General features: G+C 41.1%; 1 protein-coding gene across 5 annotated transcripts in view; it reads right to left on the reverse strand.

The window, feature by feature from the left end:
• The window catches only part of FRMD6 (FERM domain containing 6), a 93,681-nt gene that overhangs the window by 50,542 nt on the left and 16,474 nt on the right, over window positions 1-26,665 (reverse strand). For all 5 annotated transcript variants that reach the window (XM_066388507.1, XM_066388503.1, XM_066388504.1 and 2 more), the window contains exon 2: window positions 1,343-1,586. In XM_066388507.1, the coding sequence (XP_066244604.1) occupies window positions 1,343-1,441 (99 nt within the window). In that variant the 5' untranslated portion in view covers window positions 1,442-1,586. The remainder of the gene's footprint in view (window positions 1-1,342; window positions 1,587-26,665) is intronic.

Genomic DNA, 26,665 nt, shown 5'->3' on the forward strand with positions numbered 1-26,665 from the left:
GGAGCTATAAGCTTAAGATTCCTATACTCTGTTGTATGTAAATTATAACTCAATTTTAAAAGTTACAAATACAGTGTCATGTTCCTTAATGTTCAGGTAAACTAAACAGAATTAACTCTGACTCATGAAGCATAAGCAACAGCTTAATGTTCAAAAGGCACAGCCTATCCTTGAAATTGGCTATACTTAGGATACTATTAAAACAATATTCAAAAGGCCCTGGCCGGTTGGCTCAGCAGTAGAGCGTCGGCCTGGCATGTGGGGAACCCGGGTTCGATTCCCGGCCAGGGCACATAGGAGAAGCACCCATTTGCTTCTCCACCTCCCCCCTCCTTCCTCTCTGTCTCTCTCTTCCCCTCCCGCAACCAAGGCTCCATTGGAGCAAAGATGGCCTGGGCACTGGGGATGGCTCCTTGGCCTCTGCCCCAGGCGCTAGAGTGGCTCTGGTCACGGCAGAGCGATGCCCCGGAGGGGCAGAGCATCGCCCCCTGGTGGGCAGAGCGTCGCCCCTGGTGGACGTGCCGGGTGGACCCCGGTCGGGCGCATGCAGGAGTCTGTCTGACTGTCTCTCCTCGTTTCCAGCTTCAGAAAAATACAAAAAAAAATAAATAAATAAAAATTCAAAAGACATAAAGAAGCTAGCAATTATTATTTCATGTGTGTAGGTCCAACTCAAAAGTATTCAAAAAGCAAGTTCATAGTATATATCAATAAAAATTGCAGTTTAAGCCCTGGCCAGCTAGCTCAGTGGTAGAGCATCAGCCTTAGTGTGTGGAAGTCCCGGGTTCAATTCCCAGCCAGGCACACAGGAGAAGCGCCCTTTTGCTTCTCCACCCTTCCCCCTCTCCTTCCTCTCTGTCTCTCTCTTCCCCTCCTGCAGCCAAGGCTCCATAGGAGCAAAGTTGGCCCGGGTGCTGATGATGGCTCCATGGCCTCTGCCTCGGGTGCTAGAACGGCTCTGGTTGCAGTGCAGCAACGCCCCAGATGGGCCGAGCCTCGCCCCCTGGTGGGCATGTCAGGTTGGGTGCATGTGGGAGTCTGTTTCTCTGCCTCCCCGCTTCTCATTTAAAAAAAATACCAAAAAAAAAAAAAAAAAATGCAGTTCAATTAAAAGTTTAAAAATAGCTGTCTGTTTTTCTACAGTATAGTAACTAAAACTCTCTAATTTTACCCTAATTTAAAGTTCATACCTGTGTAGACTACTTTAACACGCCAAACGCCCACCCTATTAATGGTCTCATTCTGTAATAACTTTCCCCTTAATTAACCAAGTCAGAACTTGCAATGTGGTCACCGATGGGAACACAAGTATCGAAACATTTCTAAAGTGTCATCTACTCACATTTATAATGATGTTCAGGGACTCGTCGTTGGGAAGGAAAATACACACGCTCCGGCGGTCTTGCATGACTCTGTTGTTATGGAAGTTCAGTTTGTTCATTGTGTGTGGGCTCTCTAGTGGTCAGGGCTGGGCTCCGAGGCCTCGGCAAGTCCTCTGGTTCCAAGAACTCCAAAGCCAAACTCTGCTCCTCATCACACGCTCTACAGGAGAAGCAGCATGATGTTCCACTAGGTAGGTTTCATAGCTGTAAAAAAAAACACACACACACCAAAAAAATTTTAAAAAAGCCCCAAACAGGCTATGAATTAAGGCGATGTGATTGGGGAGGAGAGACAGGAAGATGAGCAGCAACACCACTGCTCTTGTTGGCACAGGGATGGCAAGTGTCTGCCTAGGACAGGAGAACTCCCTGCAATGTAGTCTGTATTTTCCCCACTGACAACTGTTTTAAAACATTCATTCACAGTCATGAATTAAACAGAAGGTCAATGAGCGCCCTGACGTTGGAGGGGGTACCATGCGCTACAGGGCTCGGAGGCTCAGAGCCTGCCTTTGAGGAGTTTCCAGCCTCCGGGAGAGATAACAAGGCGCTCTGGAAATATGCAAAATGACAAAACAGCAACAACAACAAAATTCTCAAACTCTGTTTCTTCCATTACAAATTCAGATAAATGACTTGGCTCTTGCATTACATTCCTTCTCCAACCACTCTGGTCTGGCTTTCACTTCTTTCATGTCACCCACGTGGCCCTGACACAGGAAGCCGTGATCTCCAGACCACCAGGCATATCCGTAGGAGTCACTGTAACTGATGTCCCTCGGACACTGACCACGGTTGTGCCCTGGACAACTTGATTCTCCTGTCGTTTCTTTGGCACGGCTCTCTCTCCTGATTCTCTAGCCTGACAACGTAAACAATTTTTCTATTTGTTACTAACCAATAAAATGCACAGGAATAACAAGACTGCATAGATCAAATTATGTTTGTATATTAAAGAAATGTGGATTTTGGATACCTCTGATATCTAAACAGTTTATTAAACATTAATTTTGTTTTTTAACTTCTCTCAGGTTTTCAATAGATACAATTTTGCTTACAAGTAATAAAAATTTTGTCTCCAATATTCAGTAATTACACGTTTTATTTATCTCACGTCTCATTGCATTGGCAAGGCCTTGCAAAATAATTTTTAACCTGGTAGATATTTCCTACTTTTAAGGAGTGTGTCTAGGATTTCATGTTATTGCTAAGATATCATTATTCAACCCCAAAGTGTTAAGCCTAGTAGCCTCTCAAACCATTAGCAATATTTATATTGTTCCTTTTTTGGTATTGTTATATTTATATTGTTCCCATATTTGTGGGATGCGAAAGAGAATTGCCAGGAATATGGAACTGTTTTACCATGCAGAGTTATAACCATATAGTTTTAATAGAAAAGCTCTTATCAGTGCTCACATAAATCAAAGCATAAATGAGATTAAATCTTGGCCTATTTGCTTCCTAAGGTTAAATGTCCATCTGTCATCAGCAGGAGGGTGAGAGAGAATATACTCTTAGATGACACCATGAGTAAATAGAAACTAGTTTCTTTTTAAAATAGAAATAATATACTAATCACAAGGGAACTACTCAAGCTAAGTAAAAACAAATGGTAATCTTATATACAGTACTTCCTCCTTAGGAAGGTGACCAAAAGCTCCCTTAGGAGTTTTCTGCTTTTCTTAACAGATAATAGCAATAACTTTCCATTCCAGTAGTTTACAGCCAGCACGGGGTCACTGGAAGTCTGTGCTGCACTTCTCTCCAGAGGGGATGGTTGACCCAGGTGTTCTATGGCTACAAACTAACTGCACCCCAAATCCAACCACCTCTCTAAAGAAAACATGCGTGTGTTTAGTTCCACAGTTTCAAAGCACCAGCTGCAGGCCCAGCGTTGGCTGCATCAGAATCATAATAAATACAGGATACTGCACAGTGAGGTTTCTACTCAGTCAGAATCTTCAGGGTCAGGGCCTAGGAACCTTCATCTTCTAAAAAAAAGCTCCCCAGCTATTTCTGATAGCGGGCATGTTTGGAGATCACACTTCAGTTAACAGAAGGAAGGTACTAAGCACAGGCCTGGATATAACAGCTCCACATTACACACCAGGAAAACACCTTGCAGGTCTAGAACCGGGAGGAGGAATCCTATGTGAATGATACCACATCAACACTATTAACTGGGGGTGAAGTCCTCAATATTTTTGAAGGTATAAATTTCTAAAACAGATCACATGTACACCCAGAACATTTTCCTGAAAAATGTTACTAGGTTATCTACAGATAAATGAATTGGGGAAACAGGGTACCCCATATATACCCTCTTGTAGAAATTCAGCAAATGTTAAAGGCTCTAAGAAATCCTGCAGGCAACTTTTTTAATTTGTTTAACAATATTTCTAAAATTTACTTGGGCAGAGAATACCACCCCCCACCAGCACATATCTGTTAAGGTCCTGTTAAACAAAATTCTTAGGCATACCAAACAGTTCTGGAATGACCAGTGGTGGTGCAGTGGATAAAGCGTTGACCTGGAATGCTGAGGTTGCTGGTTTGAAACCCTGGGCTTGCCTGGTCAAGGCACATATGGGAGTTGATGCTTCCTGCTCCTTCCCCACCTTCCCTTCTTTCTCTCTCCCCTAAAAACGAATAAAGTCTTTAAAAAATAATTTTAAAAAGAAAGAAAAAGAAACCCAGTTCTAAAATGATTTCATGGCCAATTTTCCCCTATGTATTGATATACTCAACACACAGTCCTCTTCTCTGTTAAATATTTCAAGAAGAAATTATAAGTTATGCTTAAATGCATCTTATTTAAATTCACTTAAGTGATATTAATCCCGGTATATTTCTTTTATTTAAATCTATGCTTCAAATTGAGTTACTCGTATAATTTTCCATTTTTAATTAAATCAATCAAAGGGGGGGGGTATTTCTACTGACCTACTTTCTATAATTAAAAAAAAAACAGGGAAAAAATGCGTTCTGAGGTTTGGGATGTATCCAAATCTTCATTAATTTTGAAATTTCATCTGAGTACAATTTTTACTTATTTCATGGTTCAAATAATGCAGTGAGACTAAACGAGTGTCACTGAAGAAAATTTAATAAAAGCAGTCTTTAAGATGCAGAAATGTGCCACTGCTGCTTTTTCTAGAAAGCTCTGAGGATGGCAAACTAAAAAGCCCTAGAAGAGAAATAGAATTAAGCTTTTACTTCACCCAGTGCTGCATTAAAGCTGATTAAAAGGTTCAACTGAAATAGCAAAATAACTTTTATCTCTAATATGCTCTAGTATAAAATTTAATCTTATATTGGACAGTCCTGGGGAAAAGAATAAAACTAAATTGATATCGATCTGAATTGTAGAAATTAGCCTCGTATCTGTTGGCTACTTATTCTGTGTCCTAAACTTAGTTTCAGCTCCGTTCCAGGAAGGCACATTTCCTATTCAAGGGCAGCCCTTTCTTCTGTCCAATGATGTTAGGCTAGATTAGCTATAAAGAACGAACCATGTCATAATATCATATTTTCCAGGCAACAACGAAACAGCTTACCAGTGATCAAACTCTGCCTTGCCATCTTTATTAATTCCCAATTTACAAATAAAATGTTAAGCTATAAGATTCCCACACTTGGATTTTAAACCCATATTATTATAAGCCCTTATTTCCTGATAAGCACCACTGGTTTCAAAGTTACTTCATTGGCCCTGGCCAGTTGGCTCAGTGGTAGAGCGTTGGCCTGGTGTGTAGGGGTCCTGGGTTCAATTCCCGGCCAGGGCACACAGGAGAGGCGCCCATCTGCTTCTCCACCCTTCCGCCTCTCCTTCCTCTCTGTCTCTCTCTTCCCCTCCCGCAGCCAAGGCTCCATTGGAGCAAAGTTGGCCCGGGTGCTGAGGATGGCTCCATGGCCTCTGCCTCAGGTGCTAGAATGGCTCTGGTGGCAGCAGAGCAAAGCCTCAGATGGGCAGAGCATTGCCCCCTGGTGGGCATGCCAGGTGGATCCCGGTTGGGCGCATGCGGGAGTCTGTCTGACTGCCTCCCCGTTTCCAACTTCAGAAAAATACATAAAGAAAAAAAAAAAGTTACTTCATTTCTTTTAAGGATCAGGAAGCCACTACATGGTATGGACATTCAATATTGATTTCCATTTCTTTAGAAATTATTGGAAATAACCTTTAAAACTGGGTCATCCTGAAATAAAAGTATGGACTTTAGTTCATTATACAGGGTAACGCAAAAGTAGGTTTACAGTTGTGAGTATGCAAAACAGAGTTTATTCTTATATTATTATGATTATTTTAGATTTTATTTATTCATTTTAGAGAGGGGTGAGAGAGGAATGAGTGAGAGAAGGTAGGAAGAGCAGGAAGCATCAACTCCCATATGTGCCTTAATCAGACAAGCTCAGGGTTTCAAACTGGTGGCCTAAGCATTCCAGGTCGATGGTTTATCCACTGTACCACCACAGGTCAAGCTCTTATATTATTATTTATTAATTATTGTATTAGTTCCCATGTGAACAATGGTCAAGATACTTTGGCCCTACCCTGTACCACAGCAATATTGATTCATTAGTTGTGACAAATAAGAAAGAGTGGGACCATGTAGGGGATACAGGAGGAACTCTCTGTGCTATCTGTGTAACCCTTGTATATTTAAAAGTATTCTACAGTAAGATTTTTAAAAATAATAAAAGCCTGACCAGTGGTAGTACAGTGGACAGAGTGTTGACCTGGGACGCTGAGGACCCAGGTTCAAAAGCCCGAGGTCGCCGGCTTGAGCACGGGCTCATCCGGCTTAAGTGCAGGCTCACCAGCTTGAGCGTAGTAGGGTCCCTGCCTCCAGTTTGGGATCATAGACATGACCCCAAGGTCCCTAGCTTGAAGCCCAAAGTCGCTGGCTTGAGTAAGGGGTCAAGGTACATATGAGAAGCAATCAATGAACAATTAAGGTGCTGCAACTATGAGTTGATGCTTCTCATCTCTCTCCCTTCCTGTCTCTCTCTCTTGCTAAAAAAAAATTGATTAAATTAAATAGTAGTAATAACAAAGTAATAAAGTCACCAGAAATTTCCTACCCACATAATAATAGTCTCACTTTGAATGGAGCAAAGGGAGATTCTCAATTTTGACACTGTCATCCTAAAAAAGTGAAAGGATTGTAACTTAATTTATAAGGCAATCCAAAATACCTCCAGACATTGCCCAATCAAGTCATTGTTGGGAACCAACACTCTATGGGTTTCCTATTAGTCATGAGGGGCTACTTTTTACCACCCAGCTGTACAGCAGGTTCTCAAATAATGTGCTTCATTCCATGTCATTTTGTTCCAACACTGATGAGAAAAAATAATAATAATTTGATTCCCAGCAGAGGCCACTGAATGTGCGGAGTCTGCACATTCTCCCTAAGGGTTTTGGGGGGTTTTTTGGAGGGTTTTTTGCATTTTTCCCTGGGTGCTCCAGAATCCTCCCACAACCCAAAGATGTGCACGTGACATGAATGATGTAGCCACACGGTCCCAGTCTGAGTGAGTGTGAGCGGGTGAGAGTGTCCGGTGATGGAAGGGTGTCCTGGCCATGGTTGGTGCCGCCTGTGCCCTGAGCAGCCAGGAGAGGCTCCAGCCACCTGCGACCCTGAACTGGAATAAGCAGGCTGGAAAAGAATGGTCTTGTTTATATTAACCTTTCTGAAATGTATGTATAACTCACATTTATTTCAATGTTTAATATCAGCAGTGTTGTGAGTCTTTATTTAGAAGTTTGATGATGTTTATGCTGCCTGAACTTGACTCTTGTTTATATCAATTAGCCAATGCTAAGATTAGTTTCATTATACCCTGTTTTGTTTAAAGTTGCATTTTCCAAGAACCTATCGAGAAGGTTAAGTGAGGATTTACTGTAACAGTACAACTTTTAATATTAAAACAAAAATTTCCCAAGTAAAGGTTAGCAACTGAATTCCAAACCCAGTGATCTGGCTTGAACCTTGGAAGTCAAATTTTTCAACCTCTTCAATGTCTAATGGCCTCTGGCTTCAAAACTGCTTTGAAGGTTAGCCTCTTGCAACTTACATTTTTAATGTAGTGTATTGCCAAATTTCTTACGTAAGGACACATCCATTATTACCTGGTACCTGTTCCTAGAGAGCCTTACATTTTGATTCTAGTACCTGAAAATACAAAAATTACCCTGGAGACAACTGATACTTGATTTTCAACTTCTCTGCATGCTCTGCATCGTGAGGATTTCTTTTTTCCTTAAGAGTCAATTGCTCACGAGCTGTTTTGGGGGCCACAGAATTATTTTTCTCAAGAGTTTGTAAATTGAACACTTTCTATTTCTATTTCATGGCCTGTTCTGCAGTTACTGTTTTATATCCCCACCCTTGCCACCCCCCCCCCCCAAAAAAAGAAAGTAGTTGTCATCTATCAACCATATAGAGCCAAACCTTCTGGAAAGATCATTCGACTCTGTTACTGTCTCATCCTACCTTCCAACCATCATGCTAGTACATAAACCAGGAACTGCTGAAAACTTAAGATAATCTCTCATATGGTTGAAACTCGGGTGTTTAGAGACAACATGAATAGAAAGAAGACAGACTTAACCTTCCCAATCAGTCAAACCTGGGTTCTAATCTGCATTCTACAGTATTAGCTATATAACCTAACCTCTGAGTCTGATTCTTTATCTGTAAAATCTATAATATTGGGCTCCTAGAATAACTGGAAAGATTAAATGAAATAAATTGAAAGTATTAGCTATCAAGGTATTGAGAGAACTTTTATTAAAATAACTGTTAGTCATGAGTTGCCAGGTCATGAGAAGGCACATCTACAATTAACCAACAAGAATACATACAGTGTGTCCGTAAAGTCATGGTGCACTTTTTTTATTACCTTTTTTTTTTTTTTTCCTTTTTAAATTCTGAAGCTGGAAACGGGGAGAGACAGTCAGACAGACTCCTGCATGCGCCCAACCAGGATCCACCCGGCACGCCCACCAGGGGCGAAGCTCTGCCCACCAGGGGGCGATGCTCTGCCCCTCCGGGGCGTAGCTCTGCCGAGACCAGAGCCACTCTAGCGCCTGGGGCAGAGGCCAAGGAGCCATCCCCAGCGCCAGGGCCATCTTTGCTCCAATGGAGCTTTGGCTGCGGGAGGGGAAGAGAGAGACAGAGAGGAAGGGGGGGGGGTGGAGAAGCAATGGGAGCTTCTCCTATGTGCCCTGGCTGGGAATCGAACCCGGGTCCCCCGCACGTCAGGCCGACGCTCTACCGCTGAGCCAACTGGCCAGGGCCTATTTATTCATTTTTAGAGAGGAGAGAGACAGAGGGAGGAGCTGGAAGCATCAACTCCCATATGTGCCTTGACCAGGCAAGCCCAGGGTTTCGAACCGGCGACCTCAGCATTTCCAGGTCGACGCTTTATCCACTGCACCACCACAGGTCAGGCAATGGTGCACTTTTGACCGGTCACAGGAAAGCAACAAAAGACGATAGAAATGTGAAATCTGCACCAAATAAAAGGAAAACTCTCCCAGTTTCATACCTATTCAGTGCAGTTCGATGTGGGCTCACGCACAGATTTTTTAGGGCTCCTTAGGTAGCTATCCCGTATAGCCTCTATAGACTCGTCACTGACTGATGGCCTACCAGAACGTGGTTTCTCCAACAAGCTGCAGGTTTCCTTCAACTGCTTATCCCACCGAGTAATGTTATTCCTATGTGGTGGCACTTCGTTATAAATGCACCGATATTCATGTTGCACTTTGGTCACGGATTCGAATTTAGCGAGCCACAGAACACACTGAACTTTCCTCTGTACTGTCCACATCTCGACTGGCATGGTCGTGGGCTGCTCTGCTGTATACATGGTGTTATGTCATCATCTGCGCATGCGCACATGCTGCCACATCATCCTACAGAAACTGGGAGGGTTTTCCTTTTATTTGGTGCAGATTTCACATTTCTATCTTCTTTTGTTGCTTTCCTGTGACCAGTCAAAAGTGTACCATGACTTTACGAACACACTGTATATCACCTAGTGGTCTAGAATTTAGGAGCCTGATGCAGCATTGTTCGTTGTAAATGGAACAGTTGCATTATTATTGTTGTTGTAAATAACAATTGGGTAGTGACTCCTTTGAAATTTTATTTACAAAAAGAGAAAGCGTGTATGAGTGCACAGGTTCAAATGTGCTGGCTGACCAAAGAACGGAATGTAGACAATATCTGTTTTAAGCTATGCAGCACCATCTTTCCACTGAAGAGTGCTCCTCTCCCACCCCAGAGGTTTCGGCGGCGGGGGGGGGACTGTCAGTCACAGTGTGTTCTCTACTCTGGCCCGGTGGAGAGATGATGAAGCGTAAGGATCTGACCCAGGGCTAGCCAAACAGGTACTCTATTCTCCAGTTGCAGTGCTTGGTCTAAAAAGGTACAAATGTAACCCAAGCAAAGCCAGGATTCCTCCATGAAATTCGTTATACAAATGTTGGGATGGAGAGGGCTGCTTCTCTTTTTGGATTGCTATTTGTGGGAATGATAGGAGCCCGGAGTTGCTGGCAATCATCTTACATTTTAAGAATTTTCCTGAAGAAGAAAGGCATCAAAGAGGAAAGTGAAACTCAGAAAGAATCCTGACCACATCATTTTAACTTCTGTACCTAGCAGTGTTTCAAGCCAGAAACCATTCCTAGAAATTCCCATATAGTGAGTCAAAAATTATCTTTCCTCTTAGGCTAATTCTGCCACTTGTGACTAAGTCCTCCCTAACAGGGCCTATTTAAACAAGAAGTTGATTTGTTGCTTGACACACTTACTCATTAATTCACTGAATGTTTACTATCACTGGCTACAAAGACTGATATTTACTTGGAGAAAAAACACAATGCTAAGGTTTAAAGTTTCTCTCTAGTCTAAACCAAAGTAGAATATTCACTATGATGAATATATCATTAGCAAAGGAGACCTAGAAGGTAAAAAAAAAAGTCTGAGTAACTGAAAATTTTAGGTGGTTGAGCTGCTATTTAGACACTACCATTCTCCATGAGCAAGTGATTTATGGAAAAATGCATAAATTCATTTAACGTAAACAAAGTACAGGCAATTAATTCATAACTGAAATTTTCAGCAACAAGAATATCTCATCGTGAATACTAATTTGTGGGTGAACAGTCCATCCAGTCTTACTGAAGACCACAATGTGTTTTTATAGAATTGTGCTGAATATGCTTGTAATATATGTCCATTTGTAATAAAATACAGTAGCTGCAGAAAAAAAATGTGCTTAGTTTTATGAAAAAAAAGTGACTGGAATGCATACTTGTATATATATATAACTTGGCAATTGTTTAAAGTATAGTTGTAGAAATTTTAATAAAAACAGCTTTAATTTTGGGTCTGTTTTATAAATTTGGGAAGGAGAAAATCATTAAGCTTATTATCAAATGCAACCTAGGATAGCCTGCTAACATTATCACACTATGCAACTATAAATGTATGTGTTACTTTAAGTAGTTGTTATATGTACTTATTGCATGTAATATATGCATATAAATATGTAAATGCATGCATGTATTTTACATATATAGCATGTGTATGGATATGTATATAAGTAATAAATAACTACACTTGAAATGTAATAATTGATTCTGTAGAAAGCAGAGGTTGGAAAGGGGGCTACAGCCACAGGGAATATAACATGCTGCTTTAGAGCTTAGGCTCTGGAGTCAGACGGCCTGAACTGGAACCCCAGCTGTGGCACCTGCCACCTGGGTACCCTGGGGCAAGTCTCTTTATTATTTGTGTCCATTTTCCTCACCTCTGAAATGGGGCTGTTGTGAAAATTATTAAACAGGTTTCTCACTTTCTACCAAGGACCACTGTTGACTTCCTATCATGGAAAGCAAACAGAACTGCTTTATGGTAATATGTAGTGGTCATAATCCATCTATTCTGTCATAAATCATACCTTAAGTTCTAAAAAAAATGGTGTTTTTGCATGTTAGTAGCTAACATTATTTCATTTCTGTATTTAACCAAAGAGATCTGCTACACCTTGGGGCTGGTTATGGGAAAAAAAGACGTTATAATGAAAGTGAACTTGAGATGCTGCCACATAATGCTTATCATACTCTAGTAAATAATATTAGGTGGGTAGTCCTTGGCTACAGCAAAGGGAGCCTATGAGAAAGACAAAGGAGCTTTATATTGCAAAGAGGAGGGAAATTAGTGAAATCTATGTATGCATGAGCTGGAATTAGCACAGTAAATCACTGAATCACACCAAATCAATAGGACTTGGTCTGTAGTAGAATCATGAAGATGTTATTATCTTTCGATCCTATTGCAAAGGATCAAACAATCTGACTTCTAAGAAATAAATAAGATAATAATTCAACCAAAGTACACCACACTTTTGAACAAAAGTACTCACTAAATCATTATCCATCAGAGTAAAAACTGGGGGGAAAAAGTAAATAGTCTAACAAAAATTGATTACTAAATTTTAGTGCACCAAATATCAATTAAAAACACCAGTTATTTAGCTTACGTGCCCCCACTCCCAATCACAAATGCCCACTATAGTACAAAATTACCCTGTTTTATTCTATGTTTTTTAGAATACAACTAGCAGGAATAAAGAAGGCCCCTAAATTAAAGAGGTGGAAGAAAGGAAGGGAGAAAAAGTATGTTTTTAGTCAGCGAACAAGCATAAGCCAACTGTATTTGAGTCACCTAGTAGTTTGTTAAAGTACACTAGTTTTTGTCTCTCATACCATCTCTAAATCGTAGCCCTGAGAGAGCTTATAATTTCTTCGAAGGGTCAAAATTAACACAGCACAAATAGGAAGTAATACAGTTGTAATTTAAGTTCAATGTTAAATGAAGGTCGTGGGGTCTGAGGAGCACAGCCTCAGGAAAGATTTCATGGAGGGAGGGACACAGCAGGGAGAAGAAAGAATTGCAGGGGTGGAAAGTAACACAGGTAAGAACCCCAGTGGGGAGGCAGGAGACATCTGGGTCCAGAGAGAAGAAGGATGAGTTGCTGTACCATGGTGCAAACTCAAAGACTGAAGAGATGAGAAATCAGGGTATGAAATGTTCCCCTGTATCCTAAAAGGCACTTTCTTCAACACCTCAAGAGGTTTCTGATGAGACTCACTGGACAGCACACAGTAGGCAGTTGTTCTTTTTCAAAGTTTTGTACTATGTTAACTCAACCAATCACTTTCTCTAGCTCTGGCAATAGTTTTGCACTGCAGTACTTTGACTCCTGCTCTTTTAAGTTTCCCCCTTCTTTGGCTTTGTGATTTGCTATAACCATACTCACTTTATTCACTCTATTACAGAAGCAAAGCAAAGGGTAACAGGAACAGAGGTACTTGGGGCAATGAAACCAGCACTTGATTTTTACACTTGAGATTAAGAACATATTTCTGCAAAGCACAATTGTGGTATACTCTCTCTAAACTGAGCAGCAATAAGCATAATTCCATTCATCTACAATTACAATGGCTTCTACGCCGGAGTTTATAAAAGAAGTAATGGGGAGCTTTAGAGTTATTTTAAGTATTTCAAAAAGCCTGATAAAATTGGCATACCAACCCGTGGAAATACTTTAAAGGAAATTAAAAGATCATTTATTTAAGCAACTTTATATCATTTTTGAGTAGCACATATAGTTTTAATGCCAGATTTAAAAAATGAAAACAAATGACAATTTACTTTGATAGTCTTTCCAATATAAGGCCCAAGGAAGGTGAGGGAGAGGAAGGACAGCAAAGGTGATCCTCAATGGTCAGAAAGGCTGGGACAGATTTAGTTGCTACATCTATTTATAGTTTAAAAACAATCTTAGTAAGAAAATAAATCTGTTGCCCTGGCCAGTTGGCTCACTGGTAGAACATAGGTCCAGCATTTAGAAGTCCTGGGTTCGATTCCCAGCCAGGGCACACAGGAGAATCACCCTGCTTCTCCACTCTTCCCCCTCTCCTTTCTCTCTCTCTCTCTCTTTCCCCTCCTGTAGCCAAGTCTCCACTGGAGCAAAGTTGGCCTGGGCACTGAGGATGGCTCTGTGGCCTCTGCCTCAGGCGCTAGAATGGCTCCGACTGCAGCGGAGCAACTCCCTAGATGGGCAGAGCATCGCCCCCTGGTGGGCATGCCGGGTGAATCCCGGTCGGGTGCATGCGGAGTCTGTCTGCCTCTCCTCTACTTCTCACTTCAGAAAAATACAAAAAAAAATAAAAAAAGAAAAAGAAAAAACCCTTCCGTCTAGTCTATCGCTCTAGTGTCTTTCTCTACCGTGGCTCCTCAGTGTGTTCTTACCTGGATTTGTAAATGCTCCTGTCTTGTCCCTTTCTTTAAGTCTGCCACCCCCACAACGCTGGCAGTGTGACCTTGTTTAACTGCACACCCTGCCCTGCCGGTCACACCCAGCTCACACTCTTAGTGCTCTAGCAGCTGCACAGCTGGAGGGTGGTGCCACCCCACCCCCCAGGGCACAGCCATCTTCCACCTTCAGGTCCTATCCACCCTCCGTCTGACCACGCTACAGTTCATGTTTTATATTACTGCCATACTTTTCCATAGGTTCCTCATGGTTCCCTGAACAAACCTTGCTCTCAGATGTCTATGCTTTTGGCCAAGCTGTTTCCTTTGCCCAGAATATCCTCCTTTGCATTTTATCTCACCCACCACCCACCTCCCTGGAGAACTCAGGACACTGACTGGTCCGGGAATCATGCTCCACACTGGCAGGCAGATGAAGGGCATTTCTCCTGCACTCTCTCTTTAAAGAAAAAAAACAAAAAGAAGAAAATCAAATTTTATACATGTGCACAGGGAATTCACATACACATGAAAATTCCAGAAAATGAGGTAAAACTGGGTGATTTGCAGATAATTTAGGAAGAGTGGAGCACACATGGCAAGTTAATTTTTGCTAGGGCACCAGGAATAATGGGACACGGAGTGGGGGATAGCTAATAGGCTCTTGCCTGGAGTCCTCCCGTCTCATGCTTGCTCCTGCACTAATCATCCTTGTACTTGTTGGCAAGCCTGTCTCCCCACAGAAGACTAGAATCTCAACAGGATCCATCAGCATCTCTCTGTTTCTACTGCTTGGGGCAGTCCTAGGTCTATAACAGGCGCCCAATAAGATATGTTAAATAAATTATTTCAAAGTTCACCAGAAATGTGAATAAATTCCCTAGCAATTAAGATTAAAATCATGTTATTTAGAAAGCACTTCCCCGTCCCACAGCATCTTGAATATTGTCTGCATGTTGTTTACATGGGAAAAGGAGTACATTTTTTCTTGTCTTTAAATTTAGAGGACAATATAATGGAAGAAAACTATTCTCCAACACTGTCAACTAAAAGTTTCTATGAAAGTCTCCATGAGTATCAGGTGAAACCAACTTGTGTCAAAGTAACAAAATAGTTTCTAGGAAAGTCTCCATGTATATCAGGTTAAACCAACTTGTATAAAAGCAAACAGAGAAAAAATACATTGGTTGGGAGGCAGTAAGTTTCAGGCAGCAAAAATATTCAACTCAAACTTGGACTCTGGAGCCAAACTGCCTGGCTTTGCCTCTAAGTCAGCTATTGATGAGCCGTATGACCTTGGACAGTCCCTTCTCACTACATCCCAGCTTTCAAATCTGTAAAATGGAAATAATAGCACTGTCTACTTTATAGGATGTTGTAAGGTATATGGTAAGCACTAGGTAAGTGTTAATTATTAGTAGTTAAACTAGTGTAAGTGATGTAAGAGGAATTAATGAAAACCAAAGTAACTCAAAGGATGAGAAGTAGGATGAGTGGGCTTGAGGGTGGTGTGATGTGGTAGTTCACGCTGTCCTCCAGGACCTAGTTTCTTCCTAGTATCCTGAAATCACTGCACTTTAAGGTTGGCACCTCGCAGAGTGGTCACATCAACCACAATGTGGAGGCAAACAAGAGTGCTGATACCCTGCGGGATGCCTTCAGTGGTCGGCAAACTCATTAGTCAACAGAGCTAAATATCAACAGTACAATGATTGAAATTTCTTTTGAGAGCCTAATGTTTTAAACTTAAACTATATAGGTAGGTACATTCCTTATCGAGGTAGTGCCCACAACGTGGTATTTTGTGGAAGAGCCGCGCTCAAGGGGCCAAAGAGCCGCATGTGGCTCGCAAGCCTCAGTTTGCCAACCGGGACCTTAGATCATAAGCTGCCCATCACTGGAGGATGGAATAGTTCAGTCAGCTTAAACCACCCAGGGCTCACCTCTAGAGCTAGAGTGGGGATTCACTTCTCTGAGGTAGATGGACATCAGAATAAAAACCTGGGTACCTTCAGAAAATCGGAATATGAGGGGAGATTTTAGGTAGACGTTTTAAACCAGAGAAACTACTTCCGGTCAAGATGGCAGCACAGGTAAACATGGTACTTGCATCCTCCCACAATCACATTAAAATTACAACTAAACTACAGACCAACCATCATGCAGACTGCCTGAACTCTGGCTGAATCTAAGTCCTACAACGAGGGACTTAAAGAGGAAGCCACCCTGAGACTGGCAGCAGGGGCAGAGACACCAAAGAGGCTGGTCTCGCACCCACCTATGGTAAATCAAAACTGGGAGGGGGATCTTGGCTGTAAGGGTCCTTCCTGCGGAGTGAGGCGTCCCAGCTTCCTCACACCACACCTCCCAGCCCAGGTTCCAGTGCCAGGAAGAGAAGTCCTCATAACTTCTGGCTGTAAAAACCAGCAAGGATTGAGGCTGAGGAAGATGGAGGGCTTCTAGAGTCCCAGGCAGTTCCTCTTTAAAGGTCCCACATGGGCTGACTTGGACTCACTTCCTCTGAGCTTTAGCACAGGGGCAGCAGCTTGAAGGACATCAGAGATATATGAGGAGGAAGTGAATTGTCCAGCATCAAGGTAGACTGGGGGGGGGGGCTTTCTCCCAGACAGAGGTGCTGGCAGAGACCATTGTTCCTTTGATGAACCCTCCTCCCACAGAGCTGGCAGGCAGGCACCTTACCTGAATCTCCATCACCCTAGTGATTCCCCTGAGGCCCTGCCCCATCCACCTTTCAGCCCATCCAAACTGTTTCCAGAGGCTCATGCTTCAGATTTTCCTAAAATTTCTCAAATAAGCAGCATCTGGCCTCAGTATGCCCCATACCTCTTACTAAATGGCCCCAGCCGCAGCAACAGCTGGCCTTGGCTCACAGCTTGGCCTGGCCTGGCACCGCCAAGCCCAGCACAAGTATCAGCCATCTGTAGATCACTTTGTAGCTCATGCCAGGTGGCCAAGAGCAGAACACAAGCAGCAGCTGACCTTGACCTGTATACTTCCTGGGAGGACACTGAGCCAGTCTACCCAGTGGACAGCTTTAGACCATGTTAAAGTACCACAACCCAACCACCTCTACAAGCGACACACTCAAGGGGCGAACTCAGCAGACACCAGTGGGTGATCAAGAAGGCTGTGCCCCTGGACCCTACAGAACACCTACTGCATTATTAGACCACTCTACCAAGTCTGGGAGGCATAGCAGCTATACCTAATACATAGAAAACAATCACAGGGAGGCAGCCAAAATGAGGAGAGAAACAGGCCCTGAATAAAAATAAAAACAAAACAAAACAGAAGAACTCTCCAAAAGAAGAACTAAACAAAATGGAGATAAGCAATCTACCAGACACAGAATTCAAAACACTGGTTATAAGGATGCTCAATTAACTTAGGAGGAGAGTACATGAACTTAGTGAGAACTTCAACAAAGAGACAGGAAACATAAAGAGAACTAGAAACTGCAAAAAAGAATTAGTCAGAAATGAAAAATGCACTAACTGAAATGAAGAATATGTTGCAGAATCAACAGTACAGCAGATAAAGCAGAGGATCAAAGCAGAAACTTGGAAGATAAGGAAGCAGAAAAGCCCAAGCAGAACAGTAAAAACCAAAAAATCCAAAAAATATAAAGACAGTGTAAGGAGCCACTGGGACAACTTACAGTGCACCAACGTTCGCATCATGTGGTACCAAAAGAGAGAGAGCAAGGAATTGAAAGTTTATGTTAAAAAAAAAACAACAAACAAAAAAACAAAACAAAACAGAAAATGTCCCTAACCAGGTGAAGGAAATAGACACACAAGTCCAGGAAGTGCAAAGAGCCCAAAACAAGAGATGGGAGGGGAACCAGGAGGATGGCTGAAAAGGATAAGAAAGGATAAGGGGATTAAGACATGCAAATCGGTTGTTATAGAAGAGTCCTGGGGATATACAGGGATACAGCATAGGGAATAAACACAATACAATTCTAGTAACTATGTATGGTGTCAGAAGGGTGTGAGCTTTATCAGGAGGATCACTTAGTAGTTTATGTAATGTCTAATTGCTGAGGTGTACACCTGAAATTAATATAATAACATGTCAACTGTAATTAAATTTTTTTGAAGATTTAAAATAAATAAATTTGTAATATGGTTTAAAACAAATCAGAGAAACTATTTTTTTGTCAGCCATCTGTATCCAAAAGTCATATTAGGTTTAACAACCAGGCACAAAAATTCCTTTCAACCAAGATGAATTTCTAGCATGACATAGCCAACAAAAAGTGCTGCTCTCAGGGAAAAAAAACTTTTCAATTTAGAAGCATCTGCTTCTAATTTCCACAATGAAATCTTTGATTCCTTCATCCATGCGACTTGCACTCAACTACCTGACACAGGAACTACAGCTTTCAAAACAATGATTCTGTTGTGAAATTCCCATTATCTGGTAGTAATACCTGAAACATTAATATTTACTTTACCTATGTGCCCCTTGAAATATTTTTTAGCCAAAGAGAATGCCTTTAACAAAGATTGGATTAATAAACATTTAGAAAGTTGCTTTCTTGTAACCCTTCACAGAACTCTTTCCATGTCATTAAATGGTTCTTCACAACAATGAGAGGTGATGTCCAAACTGGAAATGCAAAAGTTGACAGCAGAATACATAATTAAAATATAGTACATTAAAGGACTACAGGAACATATTAACAAGTATGAATCTCATAAACAATGATGAGCAATGAAAGCAAGCTGCAGAAGAATCTAGATGCATTGTGATTTAAAAAAAAAACAAAACCACATTATACACGGTAAGACTATAAAGAAAGGCAAAGCAATGATTAACCACAAAACCATAGTCGTGTCGCTGGAGTGGCCGGCTGAGGGTAGAGGCTGTCCTAAGAGCAGAAACTTCCAAGGTGCTAGAGAAATATTCCTTTTCTTTAGCTTGGTAGTGAATACAATGGTGTTCTTTTACTATTATTGTTGTTTAAAATGTACACAGACATTATTATAAACATTCTTCTGTGTACGTATTTCACAATTTGAAAAAGTAAAATAAATCAGGTATTGCGGCTGAAAATGCTGTGAATAACCACATACTAGTGATTAAACTTTAAAAAGATATATTAGATAGGACAAGTATGAAATTGACTACAAACACTCTAAAATAATCATAAAATACTATTTTGCCTAATAAACAATTGTTTCCATGGACCTGAAACTGAAAAAAGCCTTAGATATTCTAGTGTTGTAAATGAATTCTTCTAGGAGCTTTTACAGTTTAGTGGCGTGTGGGTGTGTGTGTGTGTGTGTGTGTGTGTGTGTGTGTGTATTAATTACTGGCTTTCCTACTAAATGGAAAAATAATGTAATAAAGTGCTACCAAATGAAAACATAATCACTGAATCAGAGCTTAGAGATGATCTAGTCTAACCCCTTAATTTTATAGGTGAAGAAACGGAGGTGTGCTGTTCCTTCCAGGGTTTTTCTTCTCTAAATTCTATTCTAAAATCCCACAGATAGAAAACAATTTACTTGAATCTAGTCTCTTTTCAGAAAGTTCATGCTTTACATATTTAAACAGAAATTCAAGAAACATGCTAAAATGATTTACTAAAGTAAACATAACCAAATGCTAATAAAACATGCCTCCTACCCTGATAGTTTAGAATTACGTTTTAAAAAAAAAAGTTTATGAAGCCAGGAAAAGTCTTTGAGATGCAAAAAATCCAAATTTTACCCTTATACACATAAATTATGGTCTGAAATTATTTTGTTAACTGAACACACCCCAGAAAGTCACACTTGCAGCAGGACACACCCTCCCCACACGCACACACTTACTGTACATGTGCCAAATGTGCAGAATGGGTGAAGTGACACTCACAGGTGCAGGCTTTTACAGTAAGAGAGGATCAAAAGCAAGATCTGTAGACTTCAAAGTAAGAGATTCCCCCACACATTCTAAGACGGTTTTATATTGCTATAAAAGTCTTTATTTAACACCCTGTTGGGGGTTTTGCCATGAAAACATAAGTTAGAAACAAAGCTGTCACAAATTTATGAAGACATCTGAAAATATCAATTTAAAAAGTCAGAGATAAACAATGATTATTTTAATGATAAAAAAAAACCCTAAAACTTTGATTTAGAGTTTTAAAAGCCCTTAAGAAAAATGATGAAAATGCTTATTTTGTATATGTGGACTTCTTTAATTATAGCTTCACGAGATATTTAACGTTGTTACTGTCATATAGGGATTCATCTCCAACACGTTAAGACACTTAAAGCCAAACAGAGAACTAGATGAAGACTAACCAGAGACCAACAGTTCAAAGGACCCCCACCTCCATTCCCTCGGGACCTCATCAAATCACTAGCCAGTCTACTCTAAGGAGACCGAGGCGATCTGTGTTACTTCGGAGAAACACGAATCCTAGACTGTTCAGGTGGCTGTGGGGAACATCACCAAAAATCCAGGGCTACGTCCCTCAGACTTTTCTAGGGGGAAGGCTCTCTCTCCTACCTGTCATCCAGTATTGAATCCCTTTCGCTTATTTCTGGAAGACAACTACCATAAACTTGACAATTGTACCAAGTGTGAAATCTCATTTTCAAGTGGTACTTATGTAGTAACATTCTACTTCCCATATACCAGTTCACAGTCTTATTTCAGCAACTTTTCTCAACTGGGGTTCTGCGATAAGATACATACCAAGGTCAACTCAACTGTTACCTATATATTCCAGAGATAGTAGAAATAAAAGCCATTTAACAGTGAACCTCTGGGCTCCCTGGTGTGTGTGAAGTAACAAAATCCAAGCCGCCTCCTTCTGACCTGCCTGTTCACTAGATGTTGTTTCTCTGATGTACATCCCCCCTGCAGATTGCTAAAAGAGGGCATTCCTCCTCATAGTAATCATCCCCGAATGCTTTGAGAGAGACTTAAAAGGCTGATTTTTAAAGGGTGTGGAGGAAGGAAATCAGAATTCCACCTTACCTGATGCTGACAGGGTTAATCCTCCATGAAAAATGGAACCACAGCTCAACCTTGAAGGTTAGAATTAGTTAAAAACAAACAAACCAATCAAACAAAAAACAGAAACCACCCTACCTCTGCTTACTTAGCACTGCTTTTTTAGATGGCTCCAATCCTGCTGGAAAGGCAACTAGTCCAGAGGCCAATCCCTAGACTTCGATCCTGAAGAAATCAGATGGCAGCTAAGTCCAAGGCAGCCATGCCTCACGGCAGGACCACTGCCTAACACCAAGGGTGCATCACTGCCATCTCACTCCCTTAATCTGACCATAAAAAGCCCATATACTGCCAACAGTTGCCTTGGAATCATATCATCTAAGATCTCAACGCAAAACTTTTCAAGTGTTCAATGAGTACTCATTGAGAGGGGTGCCCATTTTCCTTCATGACCTTAACATTTGGAAGGCCAAATGAAGACAACATGGTGTTGATCCTAGTCATGGGCTTTCTAAGGAAAGCTGGGTCACAAGTCTTTTCCAGATAAGATTTGGAAAGCTTTTGACCTTCAATACAGGTCTAGATGATCAGAAGATAAAATCCTGAAAGTCCCGCTAAGGAGTTTTTCAGAAACATCTTCCAATTGAATTCATCTGTCTATAACTTAAATTATTTGCTGTAAGAGTATAAGAAGTCATAACAGTTTATGAAAAAACTAGTTAATAAATACACTGAACAATGAAAGACTGAACAGTTTTCCCCTAATGTTATAACTAGGCAAGGATATCTACTCTCACTATTCATATTCAAACTTGGAGGACCTACTGTCTGATTTTCAGAGTAACTCTAAAGGGTACATACACTAATCAAAACATTATATATATATATATGTTTATAAAAACATATATATACACACACACACACACACACACGAAACTGGAACTTATAGTATGAAAACTTCTAGGAGAAGATTTTTGTGATACTGGGTTTTTTAGGGCACTGAGAACATTAAACTTTGGAGGGAAAACCTGAACTTCTTTAAAATTAAAAACTTGATTCTTTGAAATTCACTTAAAAATGACAATGTAATCCTCCGGCTGAGAACAATATTTTAAAAACATTTTCCTGATTGGCCCTGGCCGGTTGGCTCAGTGGTAGAGCGTCGGCCTGGTGTGCGGGAGTCCCGGGTTCAATTCCCGGCCAGGGCACACAGGAGAAGCGCCCATCTGCTTCTCCACCCCGCCCCCTCTCCTTCCCCTCTGTCTCTCTCTTCCCCTCCTGCCCAAGGCTCCATTGGAGCAAAGTTTGCCCGGGCGCTGAGGATGGCTCTGTGGCCTCTGCCTCAGGCACTAGAATGGCTCTGATTGTGGCAGAGTGACACCCCAGAAGGGCAGAGCATCGCCCCCTGGTGGGCATGCCGGGTGGATCCCGGTCGGGCACATGCGGGAGTCTGTCTGACTGCCTCCCCATTTCCAACCTCAGAAAAATTAAAAAACAAAAAAAAACAAAAACATTTTCCTGATTAAAGACTTCAAGTAGGAATACATAAATAGCTCTTATAACAGAAGACGACTCTCTTTTGTGTGGGAAAAAAATTTAAGCAGTCACTTTATTGAAGAAAATATACAAATGGCAAATAATCATTTGAAATTATGCTCAACATTATTAGACATTAATTAGGAAGTTGCAAAATACCACAGTGAGATACCACTATGAATCCACCACAATGGTTAAAATGAAAAGACCGGTAATACCAAGTCTTGGTGAGAGTTTGGAACAACTAGAACTCTTAAACACTTCTGGCAGGAAAGTTAAATGATACAGCCACGTGGGAAAAACAATCTAACAGTTTCTTATGAAGTCTAATATTTATTTATCCTACAACTCAGATATCTCATTCTTAAGTACTTGCCCAAGATAAATGAAAAGATATGTCTACCCAAGACAAACATATAAATGTTCACAGTACTTTCATTCGTAGTAGCTTCAAACTAAAAACAAACCAAATATCCATTAATAACCGGTAAGTGAATAAACAAATTGTGACAACTGAATATGCCCAACAAGAAAAAAGAACTACTGCTATATGCAACAAAATGCATAAATACGAAAACAATCATTATGCTAAAAAGTGAAAGAAGCCAGATACAAAAGCAATACACAAAAGACTACATGTCATATGATCCTGTTTATATTAAATTCTGTAACAGGCAAAACTAAGTGTTAGGGATGCGGGAAGGGGGTGTAGAGGGGGAAGCGGGGAAGGGGGGAAAGGAGAAAGGGTGGATGGGGGGAAGGGGAAGGAGAAAGAGGATAGGAGAGAAAAGAAGAAGTGAGGGTGGAGGGGAAGAGGTTTGACCAAAAAGAGACTAGAAAATTTTGGGTATGACAACAATGTTCCATACCTTGACTGTGATTCTGCTTACATGATTATATACACTTGTCAAAAGTCACCAAATTATCTACTTAAGATTTGTGAACATTTTTTATATTGTACGTAATTTATATCGTAAAAAGCTAATATAGAAAAACGTCAATGAATCTACATGTTCATTAACGTGCTTTATATATTAAATAATTACCTCAAGCCCTGTGCTGCATGACCCAGGATACAAGCGCAAGTGATGCATATTAGCTAAATTGACGAAGTTTGTGGCTTCAGAAAGTTTAAAACCAGATCTTAGAATTAAAATGTAGGAACTCGTGGTGACTTGGAAATAGAATATAATTTTAAAGGACACTAAGTAAAAACAGAGGTTGTCCTTTTATGCTTATCAATAGTATCATCCCAGTAAGAATTCTGGAGAGAGAAAAGAAAATTTCTTATTTAAAAAACAAAACGAGAAAACCTGAATGGCAGAGTTTTGAATAAATAGTACTTCACTTGTTACATGGTACATTTGTTTGCCTCCCCTCATCAACCAGGCTCTAACTTCTAGAGGATAGGCCCATGCCTTGTTCAGCACTGAATTTCCAGCAAAACGCTTAGCACATACACGGCTGTTGAATGAAAGAATGAACTGCAGATGTTCTCATGCTAAATCTGCTTTCGTTTGCAAAATCCACGTTAGTGAAAAAGCCTCTAGTCCGTGTGCTTCCTTCCATAAAACAGCGCGATTTCATCCAGCTTCACAGCCTTCTTTATTCCAATTTAAAAATTACAAAGTTCTAAAGAGAAAATCAAGCAACTGTACTTGTGGCCTCACCTTTGAGAGTAGAATGTGAAACCATTCAAAACACCTTTATTTTAATTTCTCTTCACTCACCAGCCCCACGAATTAAGAGCCTTTTTCAAGGTAACAGCTGCTCTGAACAAAGGACTGACAGTGTGGAATTTTATACGTATCTTGCTTCTTTCAGATAAAATCTAATGATCTGGAATTTTGTGCCAAGTTAAACGCATTATCATGGAAAGTAGAATGTGTTTGAAACGATTACCCTGTCTAGCTCAGACTGACGCAAAAAAATCTCCATGGCAAAATCAATGTAAGCCAATTAAGGAATACAAGTTGATATACTATCTGTCAAAAACTAAAATTGACTTAAAAAGGCTAAGAAATCAAAATGTTGCACAATATTTTGTAAATGGTCTAGAAATATTTTACCAACAGGGTGACAGTGACTGACTGTGGTGGCAAGAAAAAGAGCACAGGCCTCAGAGTCAGAAGGAGAGTATCATGTTCCCGTTCTGTCACAACTGCGCCAGGTAAAGGTGTCAAATCATACTAGCCATTTAACCTTCTCATCTGTAAAAGAGACTGTTACTTTGAGGATCAAATAAAAGGTTCTTTTAAATTCCCTTTAAAACTACAAGGTGTCATACACGTATAAATTATGATGATGCTAGAAAGTCTACCTGAAGGAAGTAAATGCTCACCATCTTTTGAAGGAAGAGTGAATACATACAAATCATGGTTCTTAGATAATCTGAACATTATGCATCCTTGATCTACAAATATGTGTCCATGCACACTTACACATTTATGTTTAATTTTAGAATTCCAGAGAGTCTCCATCTCATGACCTGCCTGCGGTCCAGGTTGGTTAAGCAACCTTGCTGTGGGCTGGCCCATGTGCACTATAATAATTTCTACACTCTTCTTTGTCCTGCTGACACCTGTCAGCAGTAATGAGACTATCGGATAACTGCGATAAGACTTTAAGATGTGTCTGTACAGGATTCCACATTTACAAAGCAGTTTCAAATATTATTATTTCATCACAGTAGTACCTTCCATTCTCTAAAAATACTTCAAGATGCATGACCTCACTCAAAAATCAGCTATAGCTCAACTTCTGAACTGTAATTAAAAAAAAAAAAAAAATCAAACTTGGCCCTGGCCGGTTGGCTTAGTGGTAGAGCGTCGGCCTGGCGTGCAGGAGTCCTGGGTTCGATTCCTGGCCAGGGCACACAGGAGAGGCGCCCATCTGCTTCTCCACCCTTCCCCCTCTTCTTCCTCTCTGTCTCTCTCTTCCCCTTCCGCAGCCAGGGCTCCATTGGAACAAAGTTGGCCCAGGAGCTGGGGATGGCTCCATGGCCTCTGCCTCAGGCGCTAAAATGGCTCTGGTTGCAACAGAACAACGCCCCAGATGCGCAGAGCATCGCCCCCTGGTGGGCGTGCCGAGTGGATCCCGGTCAGGCACATGCGGGAGTCTGTCTGACTGCTTCTCGTTTTCAACTTCAGAAAAATAAAAAAAAAAAAAAAAAAAAAAAATCGAACTCTTTATGACAGTTAAAATTCTTTTTTTTAAATTGACTTTGAAAGAGAGAGAGTAAAAACATCAACTCTTAGTTGCTTCACTTTAGTTGTTCATTGATAACCTTTCGTACATGCCTTGACAAGAGTGGGGAGGATCAAGCCGAGCCAGTGACCCCCTGCTCATGCCAGCGACCTTGGGATTATGCCAGCGAGCTCACGTTCAAACTGGTAATTTCAGGAGGGTAGTCGAACCTGGGACCTCAATGTTTCAGGATGACACTCTACCCTCTGCAGCCCCACTGGTCAGTTAAAAATTCTTAATCATACTGTATGACTATATTGTTATCTACATTTAGGCAGGAAAAAAAAACCTTATTAATTAAGATGTATATTAATTTATAAAAACCTATTTTACATTTTAGCATCTCAGAGGATTGAAAGGACACTATTTGGAATTATGCTTACCTAAATTATTCTCATGAGCAAACATTTAGAAACATGTATACGATTTTTTTAAATCACCATGGGAACCTAATCAATGTCATCTTGATTTGTTTCCTTGAAGAAAATGTTCTAGCTACATTTTTATAAGCTACAGTCTATTGGTAACCTTCAAAATTCAATCTCTATATTTCTTGATAATTTAAAGAAATGTGTTTTTCTTTTTTTACAAGTGGATCAGAGTTTATTAAGCAGGGAGTAGAGAGATGCCACATTTGAGTGCCAAACCCAAATGGAACCGAACCTGAGATTCATGAAAAAAAAAATCTGTTAACCAACTGGCCACTTCTTCCCGACTGACACAGGGGCTTGTTGGGGGGGGGAGGGGGGAGGAAGTCCCGTGGCAGGACTCGTGACTGCTCCTGGGGCTCGGAATGAGGTCCCCGGAGATTTCAGAGTGGGCGCAGCCAGACCCAGAGGGCTGGCTGCCACCGTGAAAGCCAGGGCGGCAATCCGGGTGACATCATGAGCTGGGAGCACGGGCTGGGAGCAGTAGAGGCCATAGGTAAGGGCGGCCACCATGCACAGTCAACTTACGGGTACTATTGGCTTTTCACATGTCTTGTGTTGGATCTTTTCCTTCAACTCTTCTGTTGCTCTACTAGTACTTTTTAACCAGGCCTTTCGGTCCGGCCCATGCCATCACACCTGGGCATCCTCGGGGGGTTCCCCCACTCTCTCAAATTGTCATTGCTCTGGCCTAGGCCATGGCATCTGCCAGAGGGGACAGGAAGCGGTCCTCTGAGGTCCGGGCTCAGGGTGATTT

This window comes from Saccopteryx leptura, chromosome 6 (genome assembly GCF_036850995.1).
Source record: "Saccopteryx leptura isolate mSacLep1 chromosome 6, mSacLep1_pri_phased_curated, whole genome shotgun sequence".
Lineage (NCBI taxonomy): Eukaryota > Metazoa > Chordata > Mammalia > Chiroptera > Emballonuridae > Saccopteryx > Saccopteryx leptura.